At 39.1% G+C, this 26,429-nt stretch overlaps 1 protein-coding gene across 2 annotated transcripts in view; it reads left to right on the top strand.

Annotated features, from left to right (window-relative positions):
* Positions 1-24,088, top strand: part of asap1a (ArfGAP with SH3 domain, ankyrin repeat and PH domain 1a) — a 63,504-nt gene extending 39,416 nt beyond the window's left edge. The window contains exons 10-30 of one of the 2 annotated variants that reach the window (XM_065276531.2): positions 2,907-2,982; positions 3,267-3,353; positions 6,153-6,253; positions 6,769-6,838; positions 8,517-8,604; positions 8,780-8,828; positions 10,842-11,005; positions 11,171-11,304; positions 11,523-11,614; positions 11,727-11,913; positions 12,146-12,231; positions 12,316-12,431; positions 12,877-12,944; positions 13,078-13,185; positions 13,322-13,547; positions 17,377-17,538; positions 18,161-18,236; positions 18,572-18,636; positions 18,744-19,306; positions 20,267-20,389; positions 22,268-24,088. In XM_065276531.2, the coding sequence (XP_065132603.1) occupies positions 2,907-2,982; positions 3,267-3,353; positions 6,153-6,253; positions 6,769-6,838; positions 8,517-8,604; positions 8,780-8,828; positions 10,842-11,005; positions 11,171-11,304; positions 11,523-11,614; positions 11,727-11,913; positions 12,146-12,231; positions 12,316-12,431; positions 12,877-12,944; positions 13,078-13,185; positions 13,322-13,547; positions 17,377-17,538; positions 18,161-18,236; positions 18,572-18,636; positions 18,744-19,306; positions 20,267-20,389; positions 22,268-22,342 (2,716 nt within the window). In that variant the 3' untranslated portion in view covers positions 22,343-24,088. The remainder of the gene's footprint in view (positions 1-2,906; positions 2,983-3,266; positions 3,354-6,152; positions 6,254-6,768; positions 6,839-8,516; positions 8,605-8,779; positions 8,829-10,841; positions 11,006-11,170; positions 11,305-11,522; positions 11,615-11,726; positions 11,914-12,145; positions 12,232-12,315; positions 12,432-12,876; positions 12,945-13,077; positions 13,186-13,321; positions 13,548-17,376; positions 17,539-18,160; positions 18,237-18,571; positions 18,637-18,743; positions 19,307-20,266; positions 20,390-22,267) is intronic. The other variant, XM_065276532.2, reaches the window with a different exon arrangement.
* Positions 24,089-26,429: the final 2,341 nt, after the last annotated feature.

The following is a 26,429-nucleotide window of genomic DNA, read 5'->3' as shown; positions in this document are numbered from 1 at the left end:
GAGTTTTTACTTCTTGTTCCATTGTTAGAGTCTGCCCAGCACCCACTATGGTAGATAACACGCCGTTGAATTGGGGTGGCTGGTTGCAAAACTGAATTTTGTAGCCCTTTTCTATTATTTGCAGAACCCACTGAGACACGTTTGGCAGGAGTTTCCACGCTGCCAAATTTTCTATAAGGGGGACCAGCCTCTCGAGACTGGCTTTTTGTGTACTGCTTAAACTTTTCCCGGTGCCCTGAACCAAACTGGCAGGGTTCAACCTGGGTGATATTAATGCCTCCCTCCTCGGAGAGAGGTGTTGCGTGCCCCGCGCACGAGGCACACAAGAATATGAAGCCGCTGTGCCCCGAAACACACACTGCGGCGGGGTTAACACACTGGCATCCCGAGGGCATCGAGGAGAGACGGGCACCGTGTTGTGAGGTGACTGCCGGCTCTCCCCGATTGGGGGCTGCCCTCGGAAATATGACACTACGTCCCTCAGGACTTCTTTTTAGCCGACGCCTTCCTCGCCATAATAACAGCCCTCAGGTCTGTTTTCTGCTTGGATGATGTCTGAGCGCGACCGCCCGAACCCCAGTTTTTTTTGAGGGGGACCACGAGTGGCAACACTATGCTTTTGCGATGCTCTATATGATGTCGATGGCTGCTCCCGCCCAGCAGCCCTATAATCAAGAGCACGGCGGGGGAGATAGCGTTCGAACGCCGCCGACTGCTTACGAGCCTCCGCAAATCTCTCGACGACAGTATTAACGGCATCGCCGAAGAGACCGGAGGGCGCAACGGGCGCGTCTAAGAGAAAAGCCCTATCTGAGGTTTTAAGCTCGGACAGATTAAGCCATAAATGGCGTTCCGTGGCTACGAGAGCTCCCATCGATCTACCCACGGCTTTCGCAGTTTCTTTAATCGCCCTGAGTGACACATCAGTGACTCGACGAAGCTCTTTAAATAAATCAGATGTACCCCCCGCCTCGGCATCTAAATCTTTAAGCAGTTCTGCTTGGTACGCCTGTAAGACAGCTAAGGTATGCAGTGAAGCCCCAGCCTGCCCTGCAGACTTATAAGCTTTACCCACTAAAGATGAGGTTAACCTAACCGGTTTCGTGGGAAGCGAAGGCGATTTTAATGATGACGCCGCAGCGGGGGAGAGATAGCTCGCAAGCGTCTGCTCCACCCGGGGCATCGTTAAATATCCGTGCTCACCCATCCCCACAATGTTGGAATACATGGTGGCGTGAGGGGTATGAACACGGGCTGAATACGGAGCTTTCCATGATCTCGACAGCTCGCTGTGGAGATCAGGAAAGAAAGGCATGTTGCGCCGCGAAGGTTGAGGTTTCTGTTTTAAAAAGCGCTCATCTAACATACTCTGAGGACGCGCGCTCTGAGTCTCCGCCGGCCAGTCTAATTTTAAGCGAGCCACGGCATTAGTAACAACCTCCATCAAATCATCGAACGCGGGGGACGAATGAGAAGGCTCCTCAGCGTCCACCACGTCGACAGACATAATATCGACTTCCTCGGACGACGATAAATGCAAATCTGGGCTCCCACCCTGGGCGGAAGAAACCGCAGCGCGTGCTTCCGAATCCAGAGACGGGGCACTAGATCCCGCGGGTGAAGGCTGAGAAAGGGGGAGACCCGTCTCAAGCTCGTCTGCGAGATCTAGTTGTGATCCCCACGATCGCAGCTTCCGCTCTGCCTCGGCAGCAGCGGGGCCAGAACCGTGGGGAACACGCGGCTCCCCACCCTCCTCGAAGAGTGCGAGCCGCGAGCGCAACGTACGGAGCGGCATCCTATCACAATGTGCACAACCACCCCTCTCAAGAGATGATCGTGCGTGTTGTGCCCCGAGGCACATAACACAGAGATGATGCGAGTCCTCGCTCGTAATGAAACGAGGACACGGGGAAGCACACTCCTTAAAACTTTGTTTGGACTTAGACATGATAATGACACACACTCGCTTGCTGAGGCACAAAGAGCTGAAGTTGGCTTGCTGGGTGCTCTTTTTATAGCTTCCTGGTTCCCACGTCACCTGCCTATGACGTGTCACTTGACCATTGGACTGATTTGACATACGTGCTTCAGACACAATCACGCAGAGGGCGTTCCCATAGCGTAGCTTCGGCGACGCAGCTCGAGTTCCCTCGAAGGGGAACCATATAGGTAAGCCAAAATAACCATGGTTTTGCCAATGGCATTTAATTTGCCAAAAAACAAGGCTAAAGCTAGAAGTACAGTTCAGTTGTTACACATACGCGAGGGTCTGCATACAGTGTGTGTGATTCAGATTTCGTCTGTACATGCACCGTCGGATTTTTGGAAAGCCCCGATTATATTCCGTTTTATACATGTATGCAAATGTTTCCGCACTGCCACACGCCAGCTTTGCTAAGCATAGTTTATTTGGTTCATACGTGTACAAATTTTTGCAGATGAACGATAGTTATTGTTATCGTTATCGGTGCTGATTAATCTGCAAATCTGATGAATCGGTCAACCTCTAGACAAAATGCAATGCATCTCCTGAATTTTCTACTACATTCTCCTGTACACACATGCACACAAAAATCCACTGTACATGGACCCTCATTTATGCGTAAAAACGGTACACACTTAATATGCATAGGTCACACATGCGCCTACAGGAAAATGTACAGTAGTATGCAATTCAAGAGATGCATTGCATTATGCCACAATGCACATGCGTCGAATGTCTGTGTACATGGGTCAAATAAACTATGCTTTGCAAGGCTGTGCGTTCGAGCATACGCATACATTCACGTACACGTAAAAAAACAAACCATACCCCGGCCTTAATACATGTTGTCTAGTATGGATATGTTGACCAGTAGACTTTGATACAGTATGTGTCTTAACAGAGTTGATGTGTACTCTTTCAGTTTTTTCCAGGACGGTTTGAAAACGGCTGATAAGTTGAAGCAGTACATCGAGAAGTTAGCTGCTGATCTCTATAACGTTAGTTACCCATTTTGCATTTCTTTACTTTATCTTATGTACTTGTTATTATGCAGCTGCACCTATAAGAACATTGGGAGAGTATTGGATATTATATTTAGGGATGTAAACATGAATAATATATATGATGGGAAAATATCTTATATTCAGACAAAGGTCCTGACAGGTCAGTTCAATATCTGTTTCATCTAGAGAGCTTTTAGTATCTCATGAAAACCTCTAGAAACGAAGAAATTGTTTAGTTCACCAAATAATATAATAACACTGTAATTCTGTGCTGTCAGATAAAACAGACCCAGGATGAGGAGAAAAAACAGCTCACTGCTCTCCGAGATCTCATCAAGTCATCTTTACAGCTGGACCAGAAAGAGGTAGATACACCATAGGGATTTGCAGGTGGTTTTCCTCAAGGATTTGACCCCTGTCTTTAATCCACAATGACATGTTAAGACTTTTGACTTTGATTTCTAATCCCAGAGAGAACGTACACTGCTCTTACTCAGGGTGACCCTGCTTTAAAATCAGAAAAGTGACCCTGGATTATAAAATCCTGCTTTAGCAGCATTAACCCCACACTGCAGGATCATGCATAATTATTATCCTACAGCAAAGAATAAATAAGATAACCCAGAATTATATTTACCCAAAGAAAGAATGACCTTAAGTTTTAGGTGTGAAAAGCCCAAATAGTCCAGATGTCGATTTGTCATGACACTCAGAAAACATCTGCGAGAGATGTAAAGTGGGTTTTTAGTGGATGTATTTGAGCGTTCTCATGAAAGAGAGGAAATGTGGACATTGAGGTCAGACAGTACAACACAAGCTCTTTTGTGGAGCCCAACGTTTGATCTTTTATGTGTTTTGTTTGGAGTCGATGTCCATTTGAACCAGACGTTTCTGGGCTACATTGAATAACAATGCCCTGTGTTTTGTTATCATCAGACGGGGCTGTGATGACTGTACACTTACGTTGTCTCTTATTTTTATTCTACGCACATTGCAATAATAATCTGACATCTGCATTTCTGACTCTTTCTCTTTCACTGCTTTCCAACTGAAGTCTAGGAGAGTAAGTCCATAAAAGACACGTGTAATGTTGCCAAGCTGCTTGTTTGCCATTTGAATTTATCATACGTGAAGTCGGGTCTAAACGTCTGAGATCACTGTATTGTCAGGATAAAATGTTTCTTGATGACTGGGATGTCCCTTTTTTGTTTTGATGACATCATGGATTTGAGTTGGCATGGACATCACACGCTTGTGCAAAACCTTTGATGATTGTGCTATTACAGCATGCTTTGTTTCAAATGTATGAATTGAGGCCTTCTTTCAAGGTAATCATGGAGGCATAGCAAAGACCCTTTAGGAAAGTCACGCTACTAGGTGGACATGTTTGCAACGCCTCTAAGCAGTTATTTCAGTCATGCAAGTCTAATGAAATCTCGAAAAATACGTGCTAAAACCAACAATTAAATCTGACATCCACTTTTGTTTTAAATTAAGCTCAATTTGCGCTAAAACACCTTTTTTCGAGGTCGCGTCAGCTACTGCGCATGTGCACAGGTTTTCAAGCGCCTCACGAGCCCATCCTCTAAAGCAGGGGTCGGCAACAGCAATATATTCTGGCCCGCCGGATTATTTTGGAAGTCTGTTTTTTTTTAATTCAGACTATTTTTATTTTACAATAACAGTTAATGGCCCCGTGTATCATTATCATTAAGCGGTTTACTTGTTTTTTTTTTGTTTTTTGTTTTTTTGCGGTAACAGATACACATACAGATACAAACACAGATAAGCGGTTTACTGAATAGAACCTTGTGGGAGCTGGACAAAAAAAACAGTCCAGCATAGACCTCCTTAAACCTTAGGTGTGTATGTGTGTTTCCCGGATAAATAATAATAAAAGAAGTAATAAAGTTCAAAAGTCGGACTGTAACGGTACATTCACACGGGGCGTAACCGTTAACGCTTAACGGAAGGCTTGTCTGAAGCGTGGCCAACAGCCAATCACAAGCTCCGGTCTTCCATAAACGTAATTGGCTGGCTCTGCCTAGGTTATTTGCATGAGGCAATATGATTGGCTGATGCACGCGTTGCCGCTTGAAAAGTTGAGAAATGTTCAACTTCTGGCGCTAGCAACGTCACTGACGCGGCGCAGACGGATCCACAATTCAGTTCGCCAACGCTTGACGTCACCCATTAAAATTGAATGGGAAGCATCAACGCTTACGCCCCGTGTGAATGCGCCGTAAGAGTCTTTCATGAGAGCATAAATGCCTGTAAAATGTTACCACTATAGTAGCCTACTTGATCTGTTTAAAATGATTTTATTGATATATTATGCCTATAAAGGTGTTAAATAAAAAATTTGTCTAATACAGTAATAATTTTTTTGATCTGAGCACACAATCAGAAAACCCGTCGTTTTTAATTTTTTCATTTTAGTTCAGGAAATAAATAATGGAAAAACTAAGTCGTTATTTTATCTTTATTTTTGTTTTTAATTTGAAAAAAAAAAAAAAAACGATTGAACGGATGATACACAGACCCATAACTATGTTTTTAGCAATTTTTAATGCCGTCTTTCCTATTTTAAATAGAAAATAAAGACAAATTTTCTTGACAAAAGATCAGATAGCCTATACTAGGCTTATTCAAAATAAGACACGTAAGTGTGCCAACAGCAGCTGGCCCGCCATAAAAAATATTGGCACGCAGCCAAAGTTACTTGCCGACCCCTGCCCTAATGCATCATCAGTCTTAATCGATTCATTGACTATTGGTTGTTTTAACTGGAAGGCAGAACTTACGTCACCAGAGAGGCCAAATTAAGCGGTGCATTGTGCCCCATTCATAGTAACAGCAGTGCACAATTTTGTTATATCCAATATATTTGAGAATAGGTTGTGTCTCTAGCATTTTTAAATACTAGAAGTACAAATGACTTAAATATTTCTCAATTTATTTTAATGCTCAAACTATTTTAGTGGTCTCAGACGTTTGTATACGACTGTGGATGTTTGTAACAGTAACATCATCATAAGATGTTTTCCATATGAAAAAGTTATGTTCACTCATTTTATAATCATGTCATGACATTCATATTTGTTCAATACTGTGTGAAACGTGGCAGTGAATCAGATCATGACCGTGTTTCTTGTGATATACAGGATTCTCAGAGCAAGCAGAGTGGTTACAGTATGCACCAGCTGCAGGGCAATAAAGAGTTTGGCAGTGAGAAGAAAGGCTATCTCTTTAAGAAGAGTGATGGGTGGGTTTGCATACTAATCCAAGAGGAATGCAGTCAAAAATTTTTGTTTTAAAGACATATTGTATAGTGTGCTTAATTGCCTGTTAATAGAGCCTAATGGGGCTGGCAACACTTTAACTGATCGATTAAACATTAAATGCGGATTGCACAATGTTTGAAAGCCAATGTTGATATTTGAAATCACCTAAACTTACACGCCCCTACCCCAATAGAATCTGGACCTTCTTTTGATAGACTCGACCCACATATACGCAACCCCGGCAAGGATGTCGGTTAGTAGACACGCCCCTTACTGCTGATTGGCTACATGTGTGTTTTGGTAGTTGGCCTGACTCCCTTTTCCAAAGTGTTTTTTAAACATTGTGCACTCCGCCTTTAAGATGCTGATTGTGATCACTAATTTCGAAACTACTAAAATACCTATAAACCTATCAATTTTAAATTATTCAAACTTTTTCTCTTCTGCTCCAATTATATTTGAGATGTGAATAAAGGGTTTTTCTCTTCTCTTGTAGGATCCGTAAGGTATGGCAGAGGAGGAAGTGTTCAGTGAAAAATGGCATCCTCACAATCTCCCATGCTACAGTGAGTACTACACAACACTACACTACCCAGAATTCACGCTTTGTGAGTAGCATACAGATCACAGATTTTTACATTGAAAAGATGCTCGGTACGGTTGGATCGAGGGGTATAATTTTAAGGGGATTTATTTTGTGATATGCCTGGCTGACTTTACAGCTTTCCACTTATTTGGCTTCGTGTCTTAGTATATCTTGTAATTCACTGTCCAAAATTTGCTTTGGATAAGTGTCCTCCAAATACTAAAATGTACATGTGCTTGTTGGAAAGGTAACCTTTGGCCAGTGGGTGTGCTGGACTAGCCAATAATGAGTGATAATGTGCAGTTGATGGTCTTATTACAATCACAATGACCAGATGTAAATAGCGTTTTGAATACGGCACAAAAAACACAATTAACTGACGCAAAATGTCAGGCAGACAAAGCACGTTGTTTAAGCATAGTGAATCTGAGGTTGGCGTTTACCTGCTGGTGAGCAGTCTGAAGAGCAATGTGGAGAGCTACTACTGAAAAATAACCCTTGAAGTCTATAAATCTGTCTCTGAGCTCTGAAAAATTGTCTGTCCAACACACAAGCCCCGCCAACACTAATCGATGGCAGACACTAAAGTCCAATTTATTCGTGCGTAAGGTCTACACCGTAGCTTCACCGTAGGTTATCCGTCTCTGCGTAGCCTGACGTGCACCTCACCAATTTTTTAACAGTGTGTCAGTTCTACGCAGACCGCACGTGCTGTGATTGGTCCACTAGAACCCCTCACGTCAGTTAAAAAACTGTTATAGGTATTTTCGTCTGCGACCGTGAGAAAAAAGATGGAACAAGTCTCCTACGTTTGTGGGTTAAACTTGCCAAGCTGCTTCTTCATTGAAGGTCGCACTGCTACTCTTGTAACACACGTGGATACTGCCCACCAGCGGTCTGAATGAACGTCGACGCAAAAGTATAAATGAAAACCGTGGCGTAACCTATGCCGCCGCGGATAAACCGTAGGACCTACGCACATCTATAATGGGCCCTTGTCAGAAACTCAAATGTAGTTTTACACATTTATGTTTGTAACTTTAAATTCAGTGTTCAGAGCCTACATATACATACTAGACAAATATTTCTTTACTTTGTGAGTTACTTTGTTAATGTCGTGTTAACAAATGATTTCACTTTAGCATTTAGATATCTCAGTTGCAGTATAAATGCGAGGTGGGGAGGGTGAATTAGGGCTGTCCAGTTACCATAGAAACATTCAGTCGGTGCAGTTTGACTCATAGACTAATGATATTAATGTGAACAGGACCCAGCATGCTCCTGCTGCAGGTGGTCTATGAGGATCATTTTGTAATTTTTGCTCAGCAGACACTGTGTTGAACGATTGCATTTTGCACTCAGTATGCTCATATTAATCCTGATGGTGTTTAAATGTGCTGCAGTTTGCACAAGCTCTGTTTTTTACAATGTAATCCATCTTAAAACTGATAGCAAGCATTTTATTACAGACAGGGTTGTTACAATAAGATGTTATATAAAGTACATGATTGTTTCTATTAATGATTAGAAATTAGATCAACCCTCTATTTTTGTTTTATGTTTGGTAAAATTGTATACTTATTAAATTATCTGTCACACTGATATGTCTGTTAAACTGCGGGTAACTTCAGTAATTGTCCATTTTCCTCTGTGTCCAGTCCAACAGGCAGCCAGTGAGACTGAATCTGCTGACCTGCCAGGTTAAACCCAGCGGAGAGGATAAGAAATGCTTTGACCTGATCTCTCGTGAGTGGCCACGCAGCACCGATTTGCCCCACCAAACTATAGTACACAGTACTTTCATCCATGCCAAGTGCTAGCAGGACTCCATTACACAGACAGAGCGCTCTAAGTGCAGTGTACAGTGACTGATAACATAATGCACTTCTCCTATAATAACACCATCTCTTTCTCTCTTCAGATAATAGAACTTATCATTTCCAGGCAGAGGATGAACAGGAGTTTGTAATGTAAGTGTGTGAAACGTAACGTTTTTCACCCTGTCTGCGCTCTGCGGAAAATTAATGTCTTATTTTTTGTCTATTGTTTTATAGTATAAATATCTAAAAACCCTTAAATCAATTTTTATTTACTTGAGAAGCAAAATGACGTAAACGATTAAGTATTGAATACAGTGGCGGTCGGTGACTTTTTTTTTTCGAGGGCGCTTGATGCAATGTTCGTCACAACATGTATGTAACCCGTCGTGTGTGTAGTTCATAATTTAAAAATATGTGTTCTGCGCATTGAGTGAATCTATGTGCATCACGTGTCTTGTCAAAATAAGTGCCTGCTGCAGACGCGTCTAAAGGGTTTATGATAAAAAAGCTGCTCGCGTTTGCCAGATAATCTCATGCGTAATCAGAGTTTACTGTTAAGGGAGTGTCTTGCGTGTATTTTGTGAACGTAAGCATCATTTTGTCATAAACGGTTTTGATGCGTGTGCAGCAGGCACTTATTTTGACAAAACACGTGATGCACATGGTTCACATGACGCAACAAACACATATTTTGAAAACACAAGCGACACACCCGACACTTATTTTGAATTTGTGCCCCTCGAATGAGCAGTCACGAGCCGCCACTGCTTGAATATTAAGTTAATGCTTAAAACAGGTTTAATTAATAAATCATAATTAAATTCAACTTAATTCAATAAACTTTTTGGGGACAGTTAACCCCCCAAAAAAAAATTCTGTCATCATTTATGTGCAGTGCTTCCCAATCCTGGTCCTTGAGGACCCCCTCCCAAAACGTTCTAGATTTCCCCTTATTTAACACACCTAATCTAACTTGTTAGGGAGACATGTTTATCATTTTTGAAGGAGGCTGATTAGTTGAATCAGGTGTTTTAAATAAGGAAACATCTAAAACTTTTTGGAAGGGGGTCCTTGAGGACAAGGATTGGGAAGCACTGATTTATGGAACCCATTGACTTCTATAGTAGGAAAAACAATTACTATGGAAGTCAAATACTGCCTTCAACTGTGTGCTTACCATCTATGATCAAAATATCTGCTTTTGTGTTCAGCATGATAACAAAATAACATTCAGGTTTAGAATATTAAATTTGGGGAATATTAAATTTATTTAAATTTTTGGGTGAACTATCCCTTGAATTCAAGTTCATTTTCTTAACCCACTGGAAGATATTTTTATTGTTTTAAGCATAAACTCTCTTTATTTTTACTTAAAAAATTTAATATATTATTTTATATTATATTGTTATATAATATATTATTATATTATATTGTTATTTTGCTTATCAAGTAAATATATCATGATTTTTGTTTTAGAATTTAGATATACTGAAAATATGTTTTGTGGTGCAAATTTTTAGTTGAATGAACACCCACATCTAGTGTATAATATATTATGTAGACGATTTCAGTAGCAACAACATAAACAAACGGCTTTTGTGGACTAAATGCAGCTTCTGGTAGATTTCCACATAGAAAACACTAACAGAGTCCTTTTAGAGTAGTTTATTTTTGATAACAAGAGAAATAAATGACAAGTAAATTACCTTTGTTCATATATTATGTCTAACGCGTCTCAACTATTATAATGAAATAACGTTACTGTGTAAAATTCATGTATTGTAATGTTAGTTAGCAGCATGTCCTTGAATTTCTGCCTGGCTGCCAAACCTCTCCATACAGTTGTGATCCATGCTCATCGTCTCCCCTCGTCTTTAGCAAACCAAAACATTTTATTTTGGACAAGGTATTTGTTCTTAGAGATCAGTTTAGCCACTAACCAGACTGATTAATAAATATAGACTGGAAGCTCACTTCGGCTCATGTGTTAAACGCATAAACGCAACAATGGCATGCATCCAATGACACCTTCTATATATTCTGTTTACAGAATATAAATCAGTGTTTGTGTATAAATACCGATAAGTGATGATTTTCAAATAACATTGCATTTGGCAGTGTGCATGTGACTAATCCATATGTACGTGCATGTGTGATGTGCAGATGGATCTCAGTGCTGACTAACAGTAAAGAAGAGGCTCTGAACATGGCTTTTCGTGGGGAACAGAGCGCTGGAGACGACAGCCTGGAAGACTTGACCAAAGCCATCATTGAAGATGTATTACGCATGCCTGGAAATGAAGTCTGCTGTGACTGTGGAGCACCAGGTGAGCAAAGTCTCTTTACAGATACAGATTTATCTGCTGCATCCGACACTTAGACCCGATCTGTGAAGCAAAGTATCCAAACCAAGTTTCATAGATTCATGCACCACCCTGTGGCTTTAAAATGAATTGCAGGAAGTTTAATATTTTTTTTTCATTCTGCTGTAGAGCCTAAATGGTTATCCACTAACCTCGGCATCCTGACCTGCATCGAGTGTTCAGGGATCCACAGGGAAATGGGAGTTCATATTTCACGCATTCAATCCATGGAGCTCGATAAACTCGGGACCTCTGAACTCTTGGTAATTTAAGCAAAAATCTTGCTTTTTTTGTCATTTTATTTTATATGTCAGCTATTAGTGAATTAGATAGTTTATTAAGAAAGTCTAAAACTATATCATTGTTATATAATTTAGACTATATTGCATTCGCTATATTTGAACTTGGTGTCATTGAGCAAGTAATACACAAACAATAATTTATAGTTTTGCTATATAATCCTGTCTGGATCTCTCCACAGCTGGCCAAAAATGTGGGTAACAGTAGTTTTAATGAAATATTGGAAGGTAATCTGCCGAGTCCATCACCGAAACCAACACCATCAAGTGATATGTAAGCACATGTACAGTCCCACTGACCTTTGCTATTATGATGTTTTTGGTTTTCTAAATAAAAGTAGACATTTATAGATAAAAGGCTTGTGCTTTGAAACAAATCCCTTCAGGACCGAAAGGAAGGAGTACATAAACGCTAAGTACGTGGAGCACAGATTTGCCCGGCGGACAGCAACTACAGCCACAGCCAGACAGGGCGATCTGTACGAGGCCGTGAGGACCCGAGACCTGATGGCCCTTATTCAGCTCTATGCGGATGGAGTGGAGCTAATGGACCCATTTTTAGAGGCAGGACAGGTATTGAACTATGTAAAGATTTTTCTCTCTGTTCATCATGGAAGAATTGAATTATGTGTTACTAATTTGGTAATAATAGAATAGACATCTAGTGAAACTAGTAAGGGGCTTCCTGTATCTGTATCTGTGCATTCACACCTTCAAGTATATGAAAGGCTTTTTACAGCATCAATAGTAAGGACTGAGTGGTGTTATATCAAGCAGTCCTGGTTTTGACTATTACTGCCAACAGGACCCAGGAGAGACCGCTCTGCATTTTGCCGTGCGGACAGCAGACCAAACCTCACTGCATCTGGTGGACTTCCTCGTCCAAAACAGGTAGCAGACAGAATATTGCGTAGTGTGCATTAGATGGCTAACAGTGATTAAGGAGGAATGATAATGAGATGATAATGTGTACAGTGGAGCTCCAGATAGACAGACAGAGAGTGGAAATGCTGCTCTGCATTACTGCTGCACATATGAAAAGCCAGAGTGTCTCAAACTGCTGCTCAGGGGAAAGCCATCTATTGATCTAGGTAAGTGCAAACATCATTGCTGTGTTATCTTTAGACTGCCTTGGTCTAAATAATATACACCAATATACTTTAACACAATTCAAATTTATAAAAAAAAATTGTTAACTGTATTGCAAATCAAATATCACATTATTTAGCATGCTTTTGCATATCGCATTTTCTTTCAATACCGCATTAAGCTGTACATATAGACTAGTAAAAAGCTGAATTACTTGTATGCTGTGTGAATGCTTTGAGGCGTATTCTCATACTTCACATTCTTTTCTATTGCACTGTAATATCTCACAGGTGTATCCTCCACACCTTAACCGCAGGCTTTGGTTTTTGCAGTTTGCTCAAATGTATCAATTACCCACACTCGTAATTCATGCATACATACAGTAAGTGGTGACTGAATCTGAATGATTTGAATGCTATAGTAAGACTGTCGTGTGGTCTGTTTCAGTAAATCAAAATGGGGAGACAGCTTTGGACATAGCCAGACGATTAAAAAATACACAGTGTGAAGAGCTAGTAAGTGTGAACCTTTTTCTGTCATTCATTTTTTAAATTTCCAAAAACCATACACCCAGATGTACTAAAAAACATGCTGCTTTATGGCATTAATGTCAAAGAGGACATAATGGTTTTGTGATTAAATGTGCAGCTGGTGGAGGCAGCGGCTGGCAGGTTTAATCCTCACTTGAATGTGGAGTATGAGTGGAACCTACGACTGGAGGAAATCGACGAGAGTGATGATGACTTGGATGACAAGGTCTGTATGCTTAACAAAAATTATTATACTAAATACAAGTTGGTTCCTCTTTTTTTTTCATAGATGTTTGCACATACTGTCATTGAGTTAATGTTCCTAAAATGCGTTTGAAACTTAAACGTGTTATTTTTCACAGCCCAGTCCGGTGAAGAAGGAGCGATCTCCCCGACCTCAGAGTTTCTGTCATTCCTCAAGTGTGTCTCCTCAGGAGAAACTGACGTTGCCAGGGTATATAGGACACAGGGACAAACAGAGACTCTCCTACGGAGCGTTTGCCAATCCCGTCTACAGCACCTCCACCGAAACGCCTGCATCTCCCGTATCAGAAGGCCCCACAATAGCCAGCAAGACGACGGCAAAAGGTACCTCACCAGATCAGATAAGAGCGCATGAACCACTGTTACAGTGAAGATAACAAATAGAGCAACCCAAGCATGCAGAAAGATCTTGATAGTTTGCATGTATTTAACAGCTTTGCATTAACTCTAATTGCGGGGGAGGTGTGATGTTGCATCTGTACGTGATGAATGGAGGCTAACGCTGGGCTGATCGTTTCGATAAGGGACGGTACTTTTTCAGCAGCTACTCTAGGTCTTGAAAATCTACAGAAATCCTCTCACACCAAGACCACTGTTTGCTTGAACTAAATTGGAATGTGTTACCTTTGGCTGTATGGTTTCATCCAGAGTCGTATAAAGAGAGAGTTACGACACTCACATAGACGTCCGTTGGAAGAATTGAATGCGGAAGTAAAATGGTGTCATGTAGTGACCCATAGTTCAAAACGCAGCACTGAAGCCCATTCATTTCAATGGCACCTGCTGGTAAATAGATGAAATTAATTTTTCTCTTTACATTTTCGGACCTTTCATGAATATAGTCAACAGTGGTATTTTATGAACTCAGCTGTAGGTAATAATTATCATTAATAATAACTAGTTAAATTCTGATATTTTAATGAGTTGATTGACTAATATAGATTTAATTGTTTAATACTTTATTACTGGTGGCCAGCTACTTTAATATATACTTATTATATCTTTTATATCTATTACGAGTAACACTAGGGGGTAATAGCGAGTAGCTAAATGCCTCATAAGAAAGTCACACTGCTTCACAATGCTGCTATGTGTTTCATTGTGTTTGGTAGGTAATACGAGTGATGTATCCTCGAAAATCATGTATAATTATATTAACGTTTAATGTGTACTATAAATAAAATTAAATATGAATTTAGTGTTTCTGTTATGTTTCAGTGTTACAAATAACCATGTCAGCGATCTTTTTTGTGTTTTAATATAGTAAAAGATTGATAGCCATTTATATATTTTATTTATTTAAGATGAACTATGTTGCTGTAGGGGCTATAGATAACCACAGTTATCTTTGGGACACCATTAACTGTTTATCTTTATTAACCGATTTACTGTATTTCCATCACTCCCTAGTAAAAAAAAGTTATAAACATAGTAAGTATAGTAATCAATTCACATTACAAGCTAATATTTTCCTAAAATAGCTGAAAACCTATGCAAACAGATTGACAGCCCGGGCTTGGTTTGAAACTGTAGAACGTTACATGAATCACGTGACCGCGCGGCGGCGAGATCAAAGCGCAGGGGCGCCGCTAGCTATTTTGGGCCCTATGAAAAAATAGGGGGTCAGGCCCCCCCATACCCATTTCGTACCAAACATACAATCCAACCTACTGTAGCTATTCAAAATCTTTGTCTGTAATTTAATAATACAGAACTATTTATTTTGCTATTGTTTTGACCACAGTTATCAGTATTTATAGATACCTAAAATGTCTGCAGCTAAGATAATTTATTGTGCAATGCAAATTTAATTGAAAAATACAGTACATTAAATCAAATATTCAGAGAAAATGCAACATTCTTAAAGATTAAAGATAAATGTGACCATGCCTGTGAAAACCCAGCTGAAGTATTTCTTTGTGATTTACTGTTTTCCACATAAAATCATCCTATAAAATGTAAAGAACATTTGTGAAAATATAAACTTGATATCTTTAATGTTGACTGAGTAATGTCATGTGAAATCATAGTGAAATTAATGCTTGAAATTAAACTGTGATGCCTTTTATCTCACAATAAGATTTGAGGCTTTAGTCTGATTTTCAGAGACAGTCTCAGTGACATACTGTATACTTGAGCTGTTACACACACGACATTGTAACATTTAAAAATGGCGAACAACAACAATGCATCTTTTCTATGTACATTCTGCCTGAAATAAGACTGGGTCAACAATGCTTGACCAAAGCAGCGTGGTGAGCTTGAACCTGCTTACATCACGAGGCATTTTTTGGACCCAACATTCAATAGGAAAATTCAACTGCAGTAGCCACCGTTTAACCTGAAGAGGGCAGCACTCAGACGTTTTTACACCATATATTGTAGTATTGAAACACTTTATATCCAAATGTCAAAAAACTTACTAAAATCAATGAACAGCACTAATAAAACCCCATTCTTACAGATCATTAACTAAAAAAGGTTGGTTTAGGGTTTAGTTACTCTTTAAGAAAACAGCTATACTGTTATTAAATGATTCTTCAGACTGTTTTTTAATCAACGGGGCTCTAAAATGAAATGAATGACAACTATAGCAGATTACGACATAGATTTCCATTGATTTCTTAACCCTGTTGCAAGTTGAGAAGCTTTAATATACATAATTTGACTAGTTTAGCCTAGTTGCATTTCAGTTTTATCACAACCAACTCGATTTTATCACAACCAACTCGATTTAAAAATCCTTCCTTGGCATATTGCGTTACAAAACAAAACAGTGTGTAACCGATCGCATTTCTAGTCAATGTTAATTAGCTTATACGGGCTACGTTAATTTAAACAGCTTATAAGGGCTGACTTCGCGTTAGAATCATAACACAAAACAGGGAACGTAAATCACCTTGTGTTTTTTTAAACTGAGGTGAACAGAGCAAAGACTTTACAGTGGAAAGACAAAAAACATTGTATTGCTCCAGCGTCACATTGTGTAAACTGCATTTATAGTAAGGAAGTGCACATATGCAGATATCATAGCAAATAGCAGTAAATACACACATCTTGTTCTCTTCTGAAGTTCACGCGCACTGTGAGACCGTGGATTGAAGACGGCGCTAAAACGCAGAGTAAAGACGGGGCGGAGCTAAGAGGGCTCAGCTTAAGGGGGTTGCGTGTGCGGCACAGTCCTTGGCTGGGGCCCTCAAAAGTTCATGGGCCCTTAGAATCGTCCTAACTTTTCCCCCCCTTACGGCGCCCCTGTCAAAGCGTGTCGTAAGTCTCTCTTTATACGACTCTGGTTTCATCTAATCTCAAGCGAGTGTTTTTGTGTCATTTTCTTGTTTATTTGCAGGGATGCAAACTTGTCACCTTTCAGTGAAACTCCACGTTTTTGGATACAAAATAGATCATTGTAATTCATCTAGATTTTTAGTCCCTTCATTTGCTGGCGAAGTTTACGAAATCAGTGTTAGATATAATCGAATTGCCCAGCAACTGCGCATTTCTGGCTTACATCTAAACAGTCATCACTAAGCAACAAAGAAAGGCGCGGTGGTTTGTTGGCCTTGAAGGAAAGGCGCAGACAAGTGTTGGGCGATATGCCCCATTTTGAGATCGTCCTATCATCAGCATGTGAGATCGCCGATACAGAATACTATCGGCAGTAGTTTACTCATTTATTTATTAGTTCATTTTTTTACTCATTTATGACAAGTCACTTGATTGATAGGCAAAAAAAAGAAGCTGACTTACTCTAAGGGCAACACTGTCATGACTGCAACCTTCAAAAAACTGATGTCATTAATCTGAGTGCGTCATTAAAGTCCAGGCGATCTGAAATTGCAGGCAACAACACACTGGTTTTAAACCCCTGCGCACATAACAACCTCTCCAGTGCAAAGAAAATTGCAGAGCTGCACGTATTACAAGCTCAGATGCGAGGAAGAGTCAGAGTCATGCGCATTACAAGTTCAGGTGCTTGAAGGAGTCCATGGCGCGCACGTTTTTACTCCTGATGAGTTTGCATCCCTGTATTTAGGCTTATGAAAATAACTGTACACTCCATTATCTATGAAGTGAGCGTAGCTGTTCCTTATGTTCGGGCGTATTCAGGCTCTGCCTCAAACCCAATCACAACGTCAGCTCGTCTCTCTTTCAGCTCCGCCCACCGGACCGCCAACTTCCCTGCCTCTGGCTTCTCAATCAAGTGTAGGAGGGAGCTCCACTCTATCTAAGAAGAGAGCTCCTCCTCCACCTCCTGGACACAAGCGTGCCCTCTCTGACCCCCCCAGCCCCGTGCTGCATGGCCCCCAAAGCAAAGGTGCGTCCAGGTGGCAACACCTCCGTTTTGTGGTCTTTATGCTGAAGACTTAATTAAGAAACGCCAGCACATCTGTTGAACAATAGGAGGATAATACTTGCAATTTTGTTATTCAGTTACTATTGGTGGTGTTGGTGTGAAATGGGTAGGTATGAATTTGGGTGTCCTGACCTCAAATGCCTCTTGGATAATGAGAATTTCTAGGATGTTAATACAATAAGATGTATTTCCTCACCCCACAATGAGAGTTAAAAAAATTACAATTGTGGCTGCTTTCTTTTTCGTTTTGACATTTTGAGCTTTGCATTAATTAATTAAAATAGCACATTTTTTATGTTGTGTTTTTGCTAGTGGCCTATGTAGATAATGCACATTAAATGTTTTATTATTAAATGGTTATAAACTGATACTATTTTAACACGATAAAAAGTTTAAATGTAATGTGTTTCTGCAGCGCTTGTGTCACCATGCGAGCCAGACTCATTACACAAATCACCTTTACAATATATTAGTAACATCAATAAAGGTCATGGGGAAGTGTGACAAAGTCTTGTTAAGGATCTTCTCATCTCTGTCGTATCACTTTTAAACCTCTTCCATCTTTTTGTTTTGAACCTCGCAGGAAGTGAGTCCACACCTTCTTCTGCAAACCGGACGTCCCCTGCCAATAAGTTTGAGGGAATTCAGCAGCAGCAGAGGTGCTGAACCACACTGACTTTTAGCTAAATAGATTAGAAACTAAACTGACATTGGAAACCTGAATTTTTTTAATTGCTTTTATTTTGTAATGCTAAAGGTAGATCATAGAATCCTATTACAGGTTTGCATGTTCCTGTAGTTAAACACACATACCGATAAAATGCAAAGATTGATGGCACTGTAAGTTGCTTTGTATTAAAAGCATCTGGCAAATTCATAAATATATTTTTATAGAGCTGCTCTGTCTCTTTTATGTATAATGGATCTTTGATATTTATGTAATTAGTTATTAAAATACAATGATGTGTTATTCACTTGAACCGTTTTATTTTAGCACTACTTCTGTGAACACAAAAGCAGCATTTGGCCCACGAGTTCTTCCCAAACTACCTCAAAAAGGTACATTTTAACTGCTATCAACTACTAAGAAAGTATTTATCTATTTTCGATATATTAATATTTCTAAATGATGTAATCTAAGAGTTTTGATGGGCATACTCTTTCAGTGGCACTACGAAAGATCGACACAATCCACCTCCCTTCAGTGGACAAGACCAGTCCAGGACCCGATGTGCTACCGAAGACCCCGCAGGCCCAGGACGCGCCCCCCATCAGAGCTTCAGATTCAATAACTAGACCCACAGAACCCCCTCCTAAAATTCCCCAACCTGCAGAGCGCTCGCTGCCACTCGAGGTGCCACAGAAACCGCACGTCTCCGACCTTCCCCCTAAACCGCAGCTGTCGGATCTTCCCCCGAAACCCCAACTATCGGATTTACCACCAAAACCTCAGCTTTCTGACTTACCCCCAAAACCACAGCTTAAGGATCTTCCCCCTAAGCCGCAGCTCTCAGATCTTCCAGCCAAGCCTGCGGTGTCTGCTGCGACTGAACCCGCACAGAGGCAACTGACGCAGGAGGAAACGAGTCCCAAGCCCCAGCTGACAGAGGTGCAGTCCTCCAGCCAACAGGAGGAGCTCTCACCGAGACAAGCAAGTGAGGATACAAACGGCACACCTGCGGGAGCTGTGGAGATGCCGGTACCTATGCCACGAAAAATAAACATAGTAGTAAGTCATTTGTAAATTTTATTATTAGCTCATTTTATTACTTCACAATACATTTCATGGTACTACTGCCATTAGGCATGGGCCAGTATGAGATTTTGGCGGTATGATAACCTTAAAGGGACACTCAACTTTTTTAACCTTAAAGGACTACTTTCAGGCAGTGCTTAATATCACTTTTCAGATCACAATATCAGATCAGCTGAATGGATTCCAAAACAGTAAAAATGAAATGTTTTACTCTAGGGGAGCTGGAAAATGTGCATATTTTCCAAAAAAGTAAAGTGTCCCTTTAAGCAAAAATACTACGATTTCACAGTGTTGCGGTATTTCCGTTGCAACACTAAAATATGTTATTTTCAAATGCCTGCGTATGCAAGCAACAAATTTTTTAAACTGCACACAATAAATTTTATTTTTAAGCAACATACAACAAAAGATTTACAATTATAATATTTTTTCATAAAATTCTTTTTGTAATATATATTAAATGTAAACATCAAATAAATTACGTGAGTTAATGATTCAATACATTTTATGTAAACACAACTCATACCTTGAAAATGGTATCACAGAAGATGTTTGTGATTTCTCTTAAACTATTTAAAACCTCGGTATTTATTGAAAACGATAACCAGCCCATGCCTAACTGTGTTTTCTCTATGCATTTTGCATTCCTGTATTATTGCATATTTTCTATGTACGACATTCCTGTTCTTATAGTCTTCTAATCTTTTTATTGATCTTTTCCATGCTAGAAATTTATGTTTATTTTTGTTTACCATATTTTCCGGACTATAAGTCGCAGCAGTCAAAAATTTCATGCTGCTTTGTGCAACATTTAAAAAAACCAATTTTAATTGAATAAGTTTATGAAAGACATTTTATGTTATTCTATAAATATTGTAAGCTGTCATTTAAAATGAAAACAAACAGGTTTACCACCAAAAACCTTTTTTACAGGGAAAAAACAAAGTCAAGCGTGTGAAAACCATCTACGACTGTCAAGCAGACAATGATGATGAGTTGACGTTTGTGGAGGGAGAGGTTATAATTGTTACAGGAGAAGAGGATCAGGAGTGGTGGGTAAGTACAAATTTGCCAGCACTTCATTTCATACAGTTTTTTATAAAGTTAACCTTAAATTGAAAATGTTAACATTAGTAACAGTAAGTTGTCTTAAGGCATAAAAATGCTTTATATCATATTGTGAATCCATACAGTCTCTTAAAGTGACACTCCCCTTTTTTTCCTTAAAGGCCGAAGTATGGTCCATTTTTTACGCGTACGTGGTCCAGATTTTTTAAAACTTGTGTATATGGTACGCCTAGGTCGCATACAAGTGTACAGGAGAATTTAGTATGTAGCCCAGAAGATGTCTTGCATTTTGTCGCAATGCGCGTGTGTCGAACGTCAAAAAAACTATACTTTGCAAACGCTGCGTTCGTCGTCCACGGACGTTCGTTTACACGTAAAAACACAAAAATCCTTATTTATAAAAACTGTCTTTGACATGGGAAAGTGTTTAGCACCACGTCAGGGTCTGAGCAGACATACGCACTTTTGCTTTTGTACATATTAGCCATTCTTGCTGCTCGAAAAGGGTTTGACAAGCGCTCTTTTATATGTCGATGACATTTATTAGGCATCTGCTCAGCTGCGCACAAGTTAAAGTTCATTTGCGATTTATTGATTTCACATCTGAAAGAAAGGGGTACGCGTGTTTTCTGTGCGTACGTTCGTTTTATGAATCACACGTACGCATTTTTGATAAATGATCGTAAGATCAAATGTATTATGGTTTCTACGCAGCATCTTATAAATGAGGACCCTGAACCTCTATGGGCTATTTCTACTACACTCTTAAAACGAATGTGTTAAAATAACACATCTTGTGTCTAGTTAAGTTCATTATTTTCTCACTCTCATACCATCCCAGATGTACTGCATATGATTTTCTACCACCAAAACAAAATGCGCAAGTCAATTCAATAACCGATCCCTGGAGTAAAACAGTTTAGGGCTTTGACTCAACTCAGATGGGGAATAGGTGGATACTAATTTGTCTCACGACTTTTTAATATTTCTTATGTGGTTTTGGACAAGGCAATATTTTATTCCGAGAACGAGTAGATGGATTCTGTAGTAAACCACGTTTTTTTTTACAAATAAGTAACTCTTAAAGTCTCCCTGTAGTCGATAATTGTAACGCTTAAACCTGATCTTTTAGCATCTTAATAGCATGTATAAAAGTTTTTCCTACATGTAAAAGTAATTTGTACATGCTTTAGAACTGCTTGAATATAATTCCCTTAATTGCTATACATGGCTCTATGAATATGCAAATTAGTCACCGCCTCTACTCAATCGCACAGCTCGGACCATAGATATGAATATGCAAATCTGGCCCTGCCTCCACCTTTCGTATGTGAAAATAGATGCTAATTTCGGTAGTTTCAGACTCATAACTGCCAAGTGGGGTTTCACAAGCTTAAACTCTCACACATAAGATGGTAAACAGCATTTTAACATTCAAAATGTGCACACTTTACATTGAATACTACCTAGTATATTTCTTTCTTCAAAAAGCACAAACAAATAATTTTACATTGAAATGCCACCATGTAATCTTCTTAAAAGTATATAGGGATTAACATGGCGTAGACATTAATCCAAAAAAAACTCCAGTGTGTTTATAGATGCATTCTAAAAAAAAATGTATTTGTCAAAGAAAACGGATAATATTTTGAGCGTATCTAGTGATTGATATGTCACATACAGATTATCGTGGTAAAATCAAATATGGTGTCACATAACATCTCATTTGTTCTTCTTGGTACAAAACACAAGTCACATAGTAACTTTTTAATTTGTGTTTAGCTTAAGTAAACAGTTATAAATTACTTTATTAAGGCTAATAATACAAGCTGCCTTTATTTATAAATGTTTTGTGTCTTTTTACAGATCGGGCACATAGAGGGGCAGCCTGACCGGAAAGGGGTCTTCCCAATGTCCTTTGTGCACATTCTGTCAGACTGACAGTATATAAGAGGCAATCGGGAGGCTCTCTAACTAGCACAAGCTCCGCTCTTTCTGTCCTCACACACTGAACTGCGGGCATTGCCTCTGTACATAGCTGCTGAAATCCAAACAGTCTATAGACAAACAAAACATGAAGTATGAAACCCATGCGCCCTTAATCCTCAAGGGTGAAATGTGTAAACTGTGTGTTGTTCATAAACTGTGTTATCCTGCCTACCAGTATTATCGTAGCCATGGCAACCCAGCATGCCAAACTGGGTTTGCAGTAGCTATACTTGGAATCTAGCACTTAACATGTATGCTGTAACTTTGTGTATGTGTACACATATAGAATAATATGTATGTCCATTTTAAGTGTGTCTTCTTTGTACATACATATGCACAGATGTAAGTGTATATTTATGTACGTATGTATAATGTACAAGTGTGCAAATGTATGTTAACCCTGCTTGCTTATGGAGTGACATTTTAGTGTACTGTTTAAAAGAAAATCATCTCTTGAATTTTTGGAAGGAGTAAATGATATTAGAAAACAATCGAGTTCCTTAAATGCTATAATGGTGTTGAAATTCCCAGCATAGTGGCATGCTGATCAGGGATCAAACCAAAATGTAAAGGTTTTCGGCATACATCTTCTCATCTCCTGTACAATCAAAATATGCATTTGTTAAGTTTGCATCGCTTTGAATTATTGGTGCGACAGGACAAAGCCAGACGTCATCTTTATTCTGAAGGCCTCAATGAGATAAAGACTTGTTTTAAGAAAGTGCTTCTTGAAATGTTACCTCTTCATACCCGTATTCTCTTAATATGCATCTAATGTTATGCATATATGGGAGGACTGATTGTTCCTCTCCCATTGTTGGTTAATGCCAAAATTGATGCCTCAGCTCTGGGAAAGTGTCCTTGTCAATCTTGTTTTATTAGATCATACAGTTTACCCGGTCTCTGGAAGTCATGCATAAATAAGTTTACATGCTCTGACCTTTCATTCACACATGAATATGATCAGTCAAAAGTTGTTGGCTTTGTATAAAAACTGATCAAGAACACAATCTGTTTAAGATTGGTTAGGATGAGATTTTTAGTTTCGCTTACAGTGACTGTGGAATGTGATTTCTTGTGGTTTTGTTTTTGGGTTTGAATTGAACTCCGAGGGAACATAGCAGTGAGTGACTGACTCTGTACGATTCAGAATGAACTAACGCTACTTTCTCTTTACCCTATCAGGGAGACCAGCATTCACTTGGTTTTTAACTATTATTGTATTAACAAAAGATTATGTATTAATGAATGCCACCTGTACTATATTTGATGATGATAGTATTTGACATTTATAGGGCTAAAGTGTTTTAGCATGGAGAGGGGTGTACCTTTTCCCTTCAAGTTTATTATTTCCTTTTGTTTGTTTAGGACATTTATGTTAATTAATAACAACTTAAGGATTCATAACAGGTATTTAGCACAAGAAACTCAATAAAGGTGTAGGAGCAGGTGTTTCTGTCCAGATCAATCTCCAGTGGGATTCTGATTGGGCGAGTATTGTTACATATCAGCTGATGTTTGGAAACGGCCAACAACACATATGAATAAATAAACTGGATTAAGTCCTAATGTAACTTTTAGGATGTATTTTGTCATTCTTATTGTTTGTTTTGTCTGTGTTTGCTGCACTGTACGTTCAGTCAGAAAGAATCCACAATTGGCTATCAAGTTTAAGATCTTTAAATAAAGACTATGTTGAAACGCTTTAGTCTTCGTTATTTCTTGTCATGCATATACACCACCAACCTTCTCTTATGGTTTTCAAAGCAGATGTACAGTAGGGTCATTCTACAAAATGGGTACCATATGTGCCCATTATATTTATAATTACACATTTATATATACATAAAAATTTTGTAATAATACTGTATAGACATTTAGGACAAAAGTAAAATCCTGTAAAATATTTTTGTTTTTTTATGTCATGTGAAGGGATGTATTTATAGCCCATTTTCCAATCTTTCCCTTGCTCTAAAAACTTCTGTTTGTGGTTAAAGGTGCCAAAGAATGCATTGAAATAATATGTTATTTGATATTTACATAGAAGGTGTAACTTCATTCAGTGCAAAAATTATCCAAAAATGTTTTTACGTGTCCATTTACAACCCTAGGATTTGTCCTTTGAATGAAATGGTCTAATTTTGCCCTATTTGGAAGGGTCATGAATAATAATATTGAGCTCTGCTCTGATTGCTCTGCTCTGAGGCTCATGTCGGTAGCTCACATTAGTAAACACACCTTATACGTTTGAGCCCGTTTCAGACAAAAATACAGATTTTGAGGAACAACTAATTGTTTGGAGATTGTTAGTAGATGTTTCTGAGTGGCAAGTTAGTGTTTTTTCTTTCAGTATGGACCTGCAAAACGTAGCTGTAAAGTCAATAGTAGAACTTCAGCCTAAACACTAGCATACAGCGCTAAGTCAGCAGTCACATCTTTGTTTTTAGTGTTTTTAGCATTTTAACAACTTTGTAATGAATTTAATGTGTAATTTTATGTTGGGGGAATACATCTCGACTGTGACGTCACAGTCAGTGTTATTAGCAATGCTGACATTGCGGGCACGCGCGTCGAATTTCTGTGGCATAAATTCTGTTTCCGCCTGGATGGGACTGTTACATTGTATGTCATGCAATATCCACTTCTCGCCACAAGGTTGTAGTATGTTATTACTAAATACGACAATAAATACGTCAAGTCCGACCACCGAAAGCGTTTGATATTTAAAACTTTCAACCGGGAGGTGTTTTTAGTTCACAGCAACTGTTTAAATATTTGTGTCACTTTCAACCGGTCTGTGTGCTTCCTCTAAACTCTGGACACTAATAAAAGGTAGATGGACCAAAATATATATCTTTTATCTTGATACTGAAACATGGTAATCTAAATCTATGAAGAAGATTGTATTTAAATAAATAGCGGAAATTTGAATATTACGTTTATGATAATAGACTACAGTGCGCGTCATGTCAGAACGTCTACTGCAGGCATCGTTCTAAAAACCATGGTTACCATGGGTCCGATGCCCATTCCAACTAAAACAGTAAATGTTTATAATTTAATTTAAAAGTACTAACAAAATTCTACCTTCTGTTAAAATTTCATACAAATATCTGCTAAAATGAGAAAGTTATTAGCAAAAACATGTGAATAGGCAGCATTTCGGTCACACACATTCCATAGACATCCATATATAACTTTTTCCTCTGATTTCTAATATTAAAAATATCATAACTTTCTCAATCCTTAACGGATTTTTACAATCCTGGTATCTTTGTAAATGGGAATGTCTGATCTGTCTAGTCATGTGATACTTTTTGAGCTTTGGGGTTTTTGAAAATTCTGTCATCATACCTAGTGTTATGTTGAGATTGGCCTGTTTTCCAGCAGTCTTTTGCATGCACGAGGTGGAAGGAGGAAACAATAGTTTTTGAGGCTCATAATGTGTCATTACCATGTACAGAGCTCTTATAATTCATGCCTAGGTAAAAAAATTTTTTTTATTCTATGGCACCTTTAACTTTAGACCCAAGTGCTGGGGTAGCCTAACTAGATTAATCTAGGATAATTAGCTCAATTTACTTTATATGTTGCCATTATGTATTAATAATAGTTTTAAAGTTATGTTTATGCATCATCCCTATAAATGACCGTCACAGTGTTTATGAAATTATAAAGTTTCACCTTTTAGTAGTAAGCCGTCCGTTACACTTAATGGTCCAACTCTTAGTGTTTAAACGACCGAAGTGATGAAAAGGCGACACTAAAAACCGCAGACAACGTATTTACTGTAGCTTCCTAGCTTCCTCTTTCTGTCATAAACTGAGTGTGTGTGTCCGACTTAACGTGGCGCTGCGCAGACTGTGCGACGTATGACATTAAAATAACGCGAGTGCGTTTCAGGTTTGATTTGCTCTCGCGGTACTTTGATGTCATAGGCTAATCGTTCTGCGCAGGGCCGCATAAAGTCAAACACACCTATTGCCTTTTATAGTAGTGTGTGCACTGACTCTCTAGCGCTCGCGCCTTTCTAGCGCTC

The sequence above is a fragment of the Paramisgurnus dabryanus genome, chromosome 6 (assembly GCF_030506205.2).
Source record: "Paramisgurnus dabryanus chromosome 6, PD_genome_1.1, whole genome shotgun sequence".
In the NCBI taxonomy this organism is placed as follows: domain Eukaryota; kingdom Metazoa; phylum Chordata; class Actinopteri; order Cypriniformes; family Cobitidae; genus Paramisgurnus; species Paramisgurnus dabryanus.
The sequence above is the reverse complement of the archived record's forward strand: the minus strand, read 5'-3'. Positions and strand labels throughout refer to the sequence as shown.